Source organism: Plectropomus leopardus, chromosome 19, assembly GCF_008729295.1.
Source record: "Plectropomus leopardus isolate mb chromosome 19, YSFRI_Pleo_2.0, whole genome shotgun sequence".
Classification (NCBI taxonomy): Eukaryota; Metazoa; Chordata; class Actinopteri; order Perciformes; family Serranidae; genus Plectropomus; species Plectropomus leopardus.
Genome location: NC_056481.1, coordinates 24,824,393 through 24,836,888, shown reverse-complemented (window position 1 = coordinate 24,836,888; position 12,496 = coordinate 24,824,393). Strand labels below are relative to the sequence as shown.

Sequence of the window (12,496 nt, the reverse complement as noted above, 5' to 3'; positions counted from 1 at the left end):
CAATTTTATGGCTGTTTCTGGTGAAACAAAAAAGATTTTACCCTTTAACAAAAAGGTCTGTCTCTGCAGGGAGCCTTTTTATAATGTTTTTCATACCCCTCGCTCAATACTGGACCAATTTCAAAAACTGTTGTTCCCATTAGTCACTGAGACACAAAAACATAAAAAGAGGTTGAGAAAAGTTACCCATTAAAAGTGACTGAGCTAATGAGACCAAGACAAGTTTGATCTGAAGTGATCAATAATTATGTTTAAAGAGAAACAAAAGCGTAATGTCTACAGCTACAGAGCTGCACATTTTAAACTTAAAACATAGATTCATGACACAAAAATGAACCAGACTACTGCAATTGAAGCAAAATTGAGCTGAGTTAGTTCACCTTGCTGCAGAACTCAGCTTGTAGTCTAAACATCATATTTGCCTTTTTACAATGAAATTTCAATGATCTTCATTTAGTATTTTGTTATTAAATAAAAAAACATTTTTACCAGGTTTCAGCAGCTCCGGGAGGAGTACAACTTGTCTACATCTGATTACTTCAGGTTCCCACAAGTAAAGAAATGATATCAAACAACACTTGCCTGACTCTACCAACTCAAATCCATATAAACCGGACCTTTGCCTATACTTGATTTTCAGCACTAAAAAGACAATACCTTTGAGATATGATATAGAACAAAGCCTAAACTCTCCCTTGACAGAAACCATCAAGTAACCATAGAAAAAAGAACTTGTGCGGGGTGTAGGGCCAGGGGAAATGAAAAAAAATTTTTTTTTTGAGCAAAGACCTGTATAGCGACATTGCAGTGACTAATTTGTATAGTGACGATACAAAATATTTACATAGAAAGATTTTTGATAATATAATATATAATGACTAAGTGGATAAAGTTAAATACTAGAACAGCTACAACAGTGAGTGATTTTACATGGAAATAACTGGCCTATGATCAGGTTTTGGAGTATCCCATTTATGTTTTTGAGCATGTAAACAGCATTTCCTATTTCCAGAAATCTGGATAAGCCCTTATCCCATTTATAAGAAGGCCTAATGCTAGCTGGAGTTCTCCTAAAGAACCAGGTTACTGGGTTACTAGTATTTGTCATGTATACAAGGAATATGATTTCTCTGTTCTCATGTAAACACCATCACTCAAATATGATCAGAACTGAGATAAGCCTCATAAATGGGTTATTTATGTCTCTGTAAACAAGTTCACTGTTGTAAATCCAGAAAATTCCATCTCTGATGTAATGCAGCCTTTAAAACCATGAAAAGACATCTACAATATAATATAATATAATATAATATAATATAATCCAAAATCTAAGATGATATCTAGCCTCCTGTCATGATATCAATATAATATCAATCTATCGCCCAGCTCTTGTGCGGAGGTCCCTGGAGACATCTGGGAAGACAGCCTACATCATGTGCACACATGGTCATGTCAGACAATGCTTAATTCAACGTTAGGTGCTGCATAGGCTGCACTGCTAACAGAGTGAAGTGCACACAGCTTTTTCCTGTGGTATCATCACAGTGGGAGAAGTGTAATTCTGCAGAGGGCACCTTGTTACAGAGTTTGTCCCGCTGTTCCAAGTTGACCAAATACTGGGAGGATATTTTCAGCCTCCCTTCCAAAGTGGTTGGTCTGACATTGCATCCTGACCCCAAGCTGATTAGCCAGTGTTTCCCCTAGAATTTTGTTTCAGGCCCATTGGTACACAATGAAAAAACCCCTAGCAGATACGCTGCCTGGAATGACTTACTGGCATGGCTGGATTCAGTCCAATGGCACAGCAATATCATTATGCATTCAAATTTTTGTTCACTCTGTATATTAAAAACTTAAAACAAAGCGAACGAAACAAGGAGAGGATGCCTGAACAAGCTAGATATATTTACAAAACAGTAGCACATCATGAGCCAAGTGTGCAGAATTCACTGCTGCACTTTATCTTTCCTGGCTTTGAGAAAAGTTTCACCACAGCATCATTCTCCTTTCCCATTTGCTCCCTGGCTCAGTTGAGGAAAAAGTGAATACACTGGGTTGTGAATACACATGCATACGTCCATACATCATAGCTCGCCACAGTTGATCTAGTAAAACCAAAATGACCAACAGGGTATTTTATTTTGAAAACTGACAGGATTCGCTGCATTGTGCTTGTGACTTCCTGCATGATGGGCTTTGAAGCAGCGACCCTCTTCCTCGCTGTGGCTTCAGTCCATGATTATCGCACTAAAACAGTGGATAAATTGTTTTGAGTGTCACACAACGGACGCGAAATGACTCAGTTCACTAACAGAGCTGAATTTATACACAGAAAACTGTGACTTCCACTGCACATTTACTGCTTAGCTGACCATTTTTACTGCTGGGCAAAGACCCGTTTCTTTGCTCTGCTACATGTACTCTGATGCATTCACTGACAATCGAAACACCTGCTCGCACACTTTCGCTCTCAACCCCTTCAACCATTCACTCACACACACTGCCCTGTCTCTGAAGAACCTACACCACTCTTTTAACATAGGCACAGAGTACGAGCCAATCAGAGGCAGAGTACAGTGGGTCATAACTTCTACTTCTTCTAGGGGAAAAATACAGTGTAATTCACTATCCTGCACAAACCTCGGAAACGTTTTGGCCTAGTGTGGGGTCTCATTGGCCTGGTGGTGCAGCAGGCCTGTAACACTGTAGAGGAAACACCGTCAGCTTTGGCACTAGAGAGGCACTAAACACATTAAGGAAGCCTTAGAGACAATTTATTCTAGATGCCCTAAAAACTGCAAAGTTCTGCTCTAGTACCAGAAGACACCTGAAACTCCCTCAATAGAACACTGCCGAGAAACAGGTTTGCTCTGATGGACAAGTTGGATGACTTTAAAAAGATCTGCGCCTCCTCCATTGCCTTTAGTCTGTGCTTTACATGAACAGGGAATAAACTACAGAGACCAAAGCTTTGTTTTGGCTTTTCAGGTTGTAAAAATGTTTATTTCTGCGGTAAAGATGGGTGTGTTAACATAGGAGATTGACTCACTTCTGGAGTGGAAAGGGATGATTACCACTGTGACTGAGAATTCATATGATGCTAATACATTAGGTACATTTTCTTATGTTTAGCACATTAGGTGCTAAACCTAGGGAAATGTTTTTGAAATTAAATGTTATTTCTAGCAATTTACACTGTTTTTGCCCCGAACTAAACACAATCATTAGGATTAACAGCGTTTTCATGCATGCTTTAGAGCCACCTCATCATTCACATGCAGAAAAGTAGCCATGCCCTAAAAATAAAATTAAAAAATATGAGATTTCAGAAGAGAAATCAGGCTGATGATAATAAAAGTAAAGCCTGTGCCATTACTCACATTTTGTCTCTTGTTTCAGGCAACAGTGAGCATAAATGACTTTTTAACAAAGCTAACACTCAGACAACCAAGACCCTTATTTATGATATTAAAAAAGTGACACTTTCTCCACTGAGAAAGTGCACTCTCCCTGACAGAATATTTGTTTGAGCTTTTACACTCAAATAAGCTTTATTTCAGAGCAGTACTGGACCAGAAAATGCCACTCCTGTAAAAATCACCCTGGGTGCTGTCAGAGGCCCCAAACAGTTGGTCTGCAATTTATTTCCAATTCAGTGTGCAGCAGCTACAGAGAATGTCACCTGTTGTCATCATGCATTTAAGATTTGGAGCTCTCACCCAGAGTTTAGTGAGACAGTCGGCGTTGTGAAAGGCTGTGGTTTACATATCTGTGCAGGGTGTCTCCTATGAATGAGGGTTTGACTTTTCAAGTATGAATATCACATCGGTTTCGAAACTTGACCCCGCTAAATCTCACTGACATGCTAGAGGGTCTGTCATAACACATTCACGCTGTGCAGCTAAACACTGCTCAAACCCACAGAACTCAACTTTAAATCAGTAAACCCCAAAGTTTTATAACTTGCCAAACATGTTCAACTGAATTTTGGAGAAATGTATACGAACGATTCACAAGACATCTAGTGTGTTTCTGCTTGAGGGAATGGTGCAGCCATAAAAACTTTTTCATTTGTTTTGGTACATTTAATATAAAATGGTCACAGATGTTGTATTTGATTAATGAAATCCAATTAACAGTTTAGACTATATTTTGGCCTTGTGGGATTCTTATTTAATTCAATTTTGTTTTATTTTATCTTTGAAAATGTGAATTCTGTATTTTCTCTAAAAGACTGCTTTGTGTTTGAGACAAATTAAAAAAAAACACCTATATAATATATTTAAGTATATTTAACAAACTCCACTTTCACTTTATTTTAAGGGGCCTGCTCTCCTCTTTTTTCAAGGTACACATTTTACACATTATTCACAGTAAAAATAAGAGCTTCAGTCCCATGTATGTCTCTGATCTCAGTATATGTTAAATTTTATCCATATAATGTAATTTTAATGAAGAGCTGGGGCATGTCGATTCATATATGTGATACTGTGGGACAGTATGAAGTACGATAAATATTTAAAATTTAAAGCTGCTAGGGAGAAAAAGAGGGAAACTACATGTTAAGTGTTAAAAACTGCTGATCCAATATTTTGAAGACTTTTGGGACTCTTTGGTAGAAAAGCTTAATGTATCCACTTGAAGAAAAAAAATATTAACCCCGTTTCTCTGAATGAACAATATTAATATCTCAAAATTCTGAAAAACCTTTTCCTAGAAAAAAGATAATAATCTCCTTGATTCAGAATACCAAGAGCAGAATTTTGAATTTTGTGAATTATGCCTCCGTACATTGCGACTATTTCAAAGACCTGAGGGAAACAAGGGTCAAAGTAACCAAATAACTCCAGTGAATATTGATAGAGTGCTGGCAGACTATGCAAAATGTCATCAACATTGCCTACAGTACACGGTTTTGAATAAGTTACGTCTGAACTGATGATGCATGTATAATCAAGATTTGTTTTTGTTGTGGTAAAACATGATTATGAAACAGCATTCATATTCTTAAAAAGAATAAAGGAAACAAATAAAAACATAATCAAACATACCTGAATCTGAGAATACTGGAAGTGAAATCTTTTTAAGCCTTCCCATTAGAACCTGTTTGGCATTGATCCAACATATTTCATACCACCAAAAGTATCTCTCTGATTGAGCTGAAATGATTTGTCCATTACTCTATTTTTCAACTGACAGTAAAATAACAAACTGCTTTGATACTTCATTGTGAACACTCATTAGTTGCAGCATCTCAATTGTGAGGATTTGCTGCTTGTCTTTGTTATTTGTGACATTAAACATCATATCTTTGGGATTAGGGTTGTTGGTTGGATAAAAAAAAGACATCTGAATTCATCACGTCTGGCTGTTGGAAGTGACAGTGAGGATGTTTCAATATTTTCTGAAATCTATTTAACAAAATGAGGAAATCTAATGATTGAACTGGCAGAATATTTGATTAGATTAGAGAATATTTTCGTTAGTAATTTTCCACACACCTGAATGGGGCTTTTATTGGTTTTTGCCTGCCCACCATAGATCTTACTAAGTAAAATCTTAATGCTGTAGTGAACAGTGTTTTCATGTAGATGCTTCCAGCACTGTGACAACAGTTTTCAGTTTCAACAGAACTATGCTTTAGTGCACAAAGTCAAGTTAACAAAGAATCCCTTAACACTTTGCATTAAAATGCATCTGATTACATTTATACCTGGTTATTAATACGTCCCCAGAGACCACATGGAGATCTGATTGAGATCCAATCGCTCTCTTCAGCTCAATCAACCCAACAGTTGAGCCATTTTCCACCATTTGCTTAGCCATTGCTTTATAGATAGCTCATCTGCAATATGAACTGTGAAGTTTCACTTGTATACTTTTGTGAGACCAAATTGAAAGCTGACACTTGGTCTCATCTTGACTCTATCCACTGTGTCTTGAATATCAATAAGCTTTCTTGCTATTAGCTTAGCTCATCAACAGACTAATGGCTGCTGCCTTGCTGGTTTGAAACAGTTGTGCCTGATTATGTATTCCTGCCCATGTAGTTATGTGTGGATTGAAAACGCAATTACATTTACACTTGTATTTAATGTGGTCGAAACCTCATCACCCTCAACGCATTTTAATGCAAGGTGTAAAGGTGGTAAAAAAAAATGGTTCATCCAGCTTAGTGTGGAGGATTTTGACTGGCCTGCACAGAGTCCCGACTTTAACCCCATCCCGCACCTTTGGAATAAACTGGGTTACTAACTGCAAATGGAGGGTGTTATAGAAACAGATCATTGCACGTGGATTTGGAGTGACGTGTTCAAGAATCACTTATGGGTCAGCATACTTTTGGACACGTGGTTTACAATATCTACTGACCTTTTCCTCACGCGTCGCCCCACCACCATCACCGCCTCCTCCGTCCCTGGGCTGCATCTCCAGCACTGTGCGGAAAAGCTTCTCGGAGGTTTGAGTGAGGAAGCCAATCTCGGCGTTGGGGTGAAGGCCGTAAAGGTAGGGTGATTCGGCAGGTAGGGTTTGGTCGATGTACTGCAGCAGAAGAAATCCATGTCAGAACTGTGTACAGCTCTTGTGTCAGAAATCTTAACCCAGATTGATGAGTCTTTGTGAGAACCTTAAATTCAGGATTTTAAGAAGGTTTGAGATTCTGTGAAGCTTGAGTCTGTCTGAAATGCTTTTTTTTCCTAAAAATGAAGACAATATAAACATATGTTTTTGACCTAAACGGGATGTCATTTAAACTAATCCTAATTGAGCCGTAGATTAGTTTATATTAATAGCATAAAGATTGGCAACTCCAATTACTTCTGGACAGAAAAGTACAGTCTTTTTTCTCCTCTCAGATGTTTCCTCTAAAGGACTGCTGACAAAGGACAAGAATGGAACCATATAAATGACGAGGTATTTCTGGGTGAGATTCAAACACTCTGCATCAATTGACAGACTGTTAATGACCATAACAAGGAGAAGAAAATGTGGCATTTTCCATCTGCTGGTCCATAATGAATATCAATATGCTTTTAAGTTAGTGCAGATGAAAGTGGAAGCTCTACTGAAAAAGGCTGCTTTTTTTTTTTTGTGGGGCACTTACATTATATTAAAAAAAAACTCTTCTAATCATAATGTCCTGATGAAAGTTTTGATGGAAAATATATTGGCCTTTAATACAGAAACACTTTGTAGTCGGCTTGTTTGATCTCTGCTTGCTGGCTAACTTTTGCTGATTGCATACACCTGTATATTGTTGAAAGAGGAGTAAAACTGCTGAGTCACCTTCTTTCTTTGTGCCTATCCTGCCTCACTCCTCTCTTAAATATACTGTAAGCTTTCTCCGGATGTTTGTGAGGGAGGCCTAACAGACCCCCCGGGGACCCATGGGTCTTTACAGCCCATGTTCCTCGGCCAAATCTCAACTGCTCTGCCCTCGGCCTCGCTCTGTGGTGACAGCCAAATGTAAAACGCTCCAGTCCTTCCCATCGGAGCCGCTATGACAGCCAAGATGTGCCCGCTGAACAGCACCCAGGCTGGGGGAAAATTAGATACAAGTCGTAGACCCCACTCCCTCTGCTGCCCATGGGGGAAATCTGGACTGTCTGCAAGAAACACATTTTCTGAACCACTGTTATTCATATAAATGCTGGCAGTTGTCAGTTTTTCTTAAGGGACACTGGTGAAGCTGGTTCCAGCTGTCAAAGAATGAAGCTTTACAAAAATACTCCAAATTCCAAACTGAAATAACCACAATATGTTCGGCCTTGCTTATTTATTAATCTCTGAGAATGATATATACTATTGGAGCCTTTATGGTGCACAGCAGCAGTTTCACAACAACCTACGTTATTTCTGAATCACCCTGTAAATCGAGATTTGTGTTAAATGATAAATAACAACACACAACAGACTAGGTGAGGTAAAGCAGTAACCTGATGATGCCTGGAGCTGTCACGAACCACCTGAAGTGCTCCAAAGCAAGTTCAGCCTCAACAGTTTCACATCATGACTGACCACACAGAGGATAAACTGATGCATGTACTGTGTTTTTTTTTCTTTTATTTATTCTGGGAGGTTTAACTGAGAGGAAACCTCTCTTTAACAGGAACCTATGATCACATACACATTTACACACATACACATCTGGAAGCAGCCCAGTACAACCACAGTCTGATCTGCTGGCCTTGCTCAAGGGCACCTTAGTGGTGGTAATGAGGGAAGGGCAAGCACTACCTTTTCACTTTCTCACTCAGATTTATCCTGCAGGTCCAAGGAATGAACCAGCGACCTTCCGGTCACAAGCTTGCTTCTCCAGAGCCAAGTTTATTAACTACCAGTGAAACATGGTGGCTGCAGTTCCTGGATTTAGACTTAGCCCAGTCATACCAGAGGGCATTTGTGCATGTTCATTAACCTTTTGAAACCTGAGCAAACTGGCATGATGTCTTAAAAAACATGTCAAAAAGGACATGAGCAACTTCAAAAGAAATGACCCCAAAAATAGCAAAAGGTTCATTAAAAGTTAGGCCTACAAGAATATTACCTGAAAATTAATAAATTAAGAGAGAAAAGGGGAAATTACCTGAAAAAATTCCCTGAAAAAAAAATCAAAAATAAAATACACAGCATAACAGAGATGATCCCGGTTTTTAAAGCTGGTGTGGGCAGTTTCATTTTGGTGACATTAGGAAAAATCCCATAATAATCTCTGAGCACACTGTAATTCAAGTTGATTTAGAGACATCTAGATTGCCACACCTCCTTTTGGCTCTAATTTCAGGCTTCAGAATATCTAGCCCATGACGGGAGACTTCGGCCAATTACAAATCATTTCAGAGTGAGGGCGTACCTATTGGCTGTTCTACAAATATACAGTGAAAACCTGATTCAATGGCAGATAGTCCTGCAAAGAAAACTGCTATTCCAGCATCGGCAACAACTGCCTACACTACAAAGCAACCCAAGAAATGGATGATGAACTTGTAAAAAAGAGAGCTTAAAAGAGAGTCTGACAATACACAAAATAAAACGTGTCATTATTGGCAATATGTTTCAGAGATGGAGAGAAAATGTTGCTCAAAGTTTAGCTTTCTGCTAACTGAAGCCAAAGGCTTACAGCTGCAGCTTCATGTTCATGTTTGTATAGCTAACATCAGCTAGAGCCTCATATCTAAGTGTGTCCTCGACCTCACTCCCTGCTGATACAGGACGCCTTACTGAGAGCAGAGCTGGCAGCAGCTTAACAGACTGGACTGGATTGCCCTGACTCCAAACGTTGAGGTGTTTGAAAAGATGTTTGTCTCCATAAATGCTAGTTCTACAATGGACTGGTGTTTTCTCCTAAGGTTGGAGTTCTCATACTTAATATTCCTAAGGGTCCAAATCTTATTTCTATTCAAGGTCAAAGGTCTTGAACGATTGATGATAAGCAAATGACTTTTACAAGACTTGCTTAGAACTGAATTTCTCTGACATCTCCTGTCTCTCCTTTACCTCAAACAGAGCTGTGGCGTTTAACATTTTCACTCTTCACAACTCCATCTGTATCCGTGCAAATCAGACACATGGGCTTTATGCTGGATAGGGACAAAATGAATGCATATTTCTCTGTCCACTTGTCTTTGAAAACTCGATTTTCTGGGTCAACTTTTCTTTTCTTTGCACATTTGGATAGTGACATCTTCACTGCATTGGGGACGAAAGTGAACCACTTGTTAGCCATAAACTAATGTGCTAGTTTTGAACAGACACTTGTTAGCCGACCCTTGAACTCTGTCATGTGACGACTTAAAGGTCATACGCTCGCCAGCTGTCAACGCTGCCACAACAACGTCAAATGGGGAAACACTCATGTTTAGGTTTAATCTCAGGCTAGTATTGCTGAAATAATCTCCAAATAGACTATATTATGCAATACTAACAATTTATTGATATGTATAATAAACCAGAGTCTGGACTTTGAGAACATCTGTCCTAAGGCATACTGGGATAAGGTTGTCCACCTAACATAGAGGTACATACTGTAGCTGCTTCAAAAAATTTAATCTTCACACCATTTTGTGGTGCATCTATTTAAATATTTTGTGTTTTCTGTGACTCATCTAGTTCCACTTATTGTGACTTTTGTGCCTTTCAGCTTTCCCTGTTAGATATCTTCGGAAGAGTGTGCCAGTTAGACTTACTGGCACCCTCTTTCCACCCACAGAGCAGCTCCGCCTCAGAGAAATATTTATATAACTCAAACTACAATCTGTTATGTCCCAGGGACCCATATGGGCAGAGTTTTATTGTTATTGATTTAGCATTGGATTGTAGATCTCTACACTGTTGATGGGGGATAATGATGGTGAAAAAAACAACTTTTAATTATAATTCAAGTATAATTTATAATGCATTCAATTTAAGCAACATTAAACAACCATTTATTTGATGGAGGCCACTTAGAAGTGTCTTGGGGACCCCCATTTGCCCCAAGAAAACACCTAGAGTGCCACTGCTGTAGTATGAGTTGCATTGTATTTGGTGCCTGAACTTGCCATTTTATTCTGTGATTATCTTTTTTTGTTGTATCCTTTTGGATAGAACCTATTGCGCTCATTTTCAGGTTCATAGTTTTTCTAGTAAAAAAAAAATTCCCAGAGTACATACAGTATTTACATGCTTTAATGGAGGAAAAAGACTTCATTTTCCTCATACTGTCTGTGCTGGAACACCTGTATTCACCCCCTGTCTGAAACGCTCTGTTTCAGTGCCTGTCTCTTTAAGCCCCCCTCAAAAAAAGCCCAGTCTGCTCTGATTGGTCATCATGTCTGGGTTTTATGCACCTTGGCTTCTCTGCATCGTCATTTTAGCTGACAAATGACTGTGTATAGCAGCTCTCTGTACTCTGAAAAATCATTAATAACATCAGCAACCAAGCTTAAATTTTTCCTTGAAGTTGGAATGTAGCAGTGTACTTGCAGCAACTAATGAGTGTTTATAGTGGTATATTCTACCATTAAAAACCATGAATAAAAGTTAGTAGTAGTAGAAGTACCTGTTCATCGGGGAGACATTAATGACGACAGAAACCAAGATTAAATGTTTGTCTTTGATGGTAGCATAGATCTACATGTAGCAGTGTACTTGCCACTGGGATTTGATTGTGTATAACGGCACTTTATAATCAGGAAAAATCAGCAATGAAAGCTTGTAAACCAGCAAATGTTCCATCAGAAATATAGTCCGAAATAGGGTAGAAATTAACAGCCTTAGCACCAAAGATTACATGTTTCCCTAATGTCAGCTGGAAGCTACATTTAGCAGTGTATGCTACTTAATACTGTATAAAAGCTTACTGTATTGTGCCGTGAGCAGATAACCACAGAAAGAAAAACATCTTGATTTGACTTTATCTTGAAGCCAAAGTAAAATAACATGTTGGAAACAGAGTATTCAGAGTGGTCTGAAGCCTGGGGTAGTTGCTCATGGGGATTACTTACACATTGGCCACATTTAATATGAACATCCAACACTTTAATTTACTTTTCATCTAATAGAAAGGCTACCACTTGCCTGATCTGAATCTGTCTCACCTGGTGGTAGCTGTTGTAGTCCATGTTTCCCGGCAAGGGGAATCCTGGTGCTAGGAGCAACTCTCCCTCCATCATCTCGGGTTTGATAAATTCCTCCAGGTAGGTCCGACACAGACGGCGGTCCCAGTCGTCCGTGATGTGACCCCCGTACATGATCTCACCGAACAGGTAGCGCAGGTCATCATACGGCACCTGGGAATTAGAGACAGAGGGTATGTTGCCTTGCTAGAAGGTGGCTTGTGGTGTTTAGCTGAGGTCACATGTGTTCAGATTTCCAATTAAGATTACGAACAGTGGTCTTTGTAATCCTTTGCAAAGGGATAAAAGAAAAACACGAAACACATCTACCTTAGGATTGGCCTCCAGGTAGTTGTAGAGGACGTTGATAGAAATGGTGAGGTCTCCAGTGTTAAAGGGGTACGATCTGTTCCAGCCCTGAGGACCAAACTTCCTCCTCTCTGCCACCACCGCATGAAAGTAGCATAGGGCAAACAAAATGCTCTTAAACTCATTCTCCCGTGCACACATTTCCAGCGTGTCCTGGAAAAACGAAAAAAGAGGGATGCATATAAAAGACACACACTGGCAACCTCCTGAACTGTACAGCTGCATTAACTGAGACACATCGGTGTGTTACAGGTAAAAAGTTGTGGCAGGCAGTCCTGTGATCTGTTTTATTTTGTCAAGTCCCCAGCGGTACGGTGCACTAACAGACAGACAATGAGATGACTAGATGGCAATAAACCCGACAATGAGATTCCCTTTTAATTGTCACAACTTGTCAGGCGCTTTCAGCCTCCAACCGTCTCCTGGGCTCATTATTCCAGACAAGCAAATAAAAAACTGGACGTAAATGGCATTGTAATCTCTTGGGGGAGAGACAGTTAAATAAGCATGCCAATAACCCCTATGGAAAT

At 39.3% G+C, this 12,496-nt stretch overlaps 1 protein-coding gene across 1 annotated transcript in view; it reads right to left on the bottom strand.

Moving 5' to 3' along the window:
- The window catches only part of LOC121958527 (dynein axonemal heavy chain 9-like), a 168,262-nt gene that overhangs the window by 10,844 nt on the left and 144,922 nt on the right, over positions 1-12,496 (bottom strand). The window contains exons 62-64 of the mRNA XM_042507493.1: positions 11,928-12,119; positions 11,580-11,771; positions 6,373-6,543 (exon numbers count right to left, since the gene is read on the bottom strand). Coding sequence (XP_042363427.1) covers positions 6,373-6,543; positions 11,580-11,771; positions 11,928-12,119 — 555 coding nt within the window. The remainder of the gene's footprint in view (positions 1-6,372; positions 6,544-11,579; positions 11,772-11,927; positions 12,120-12,496) is intronic.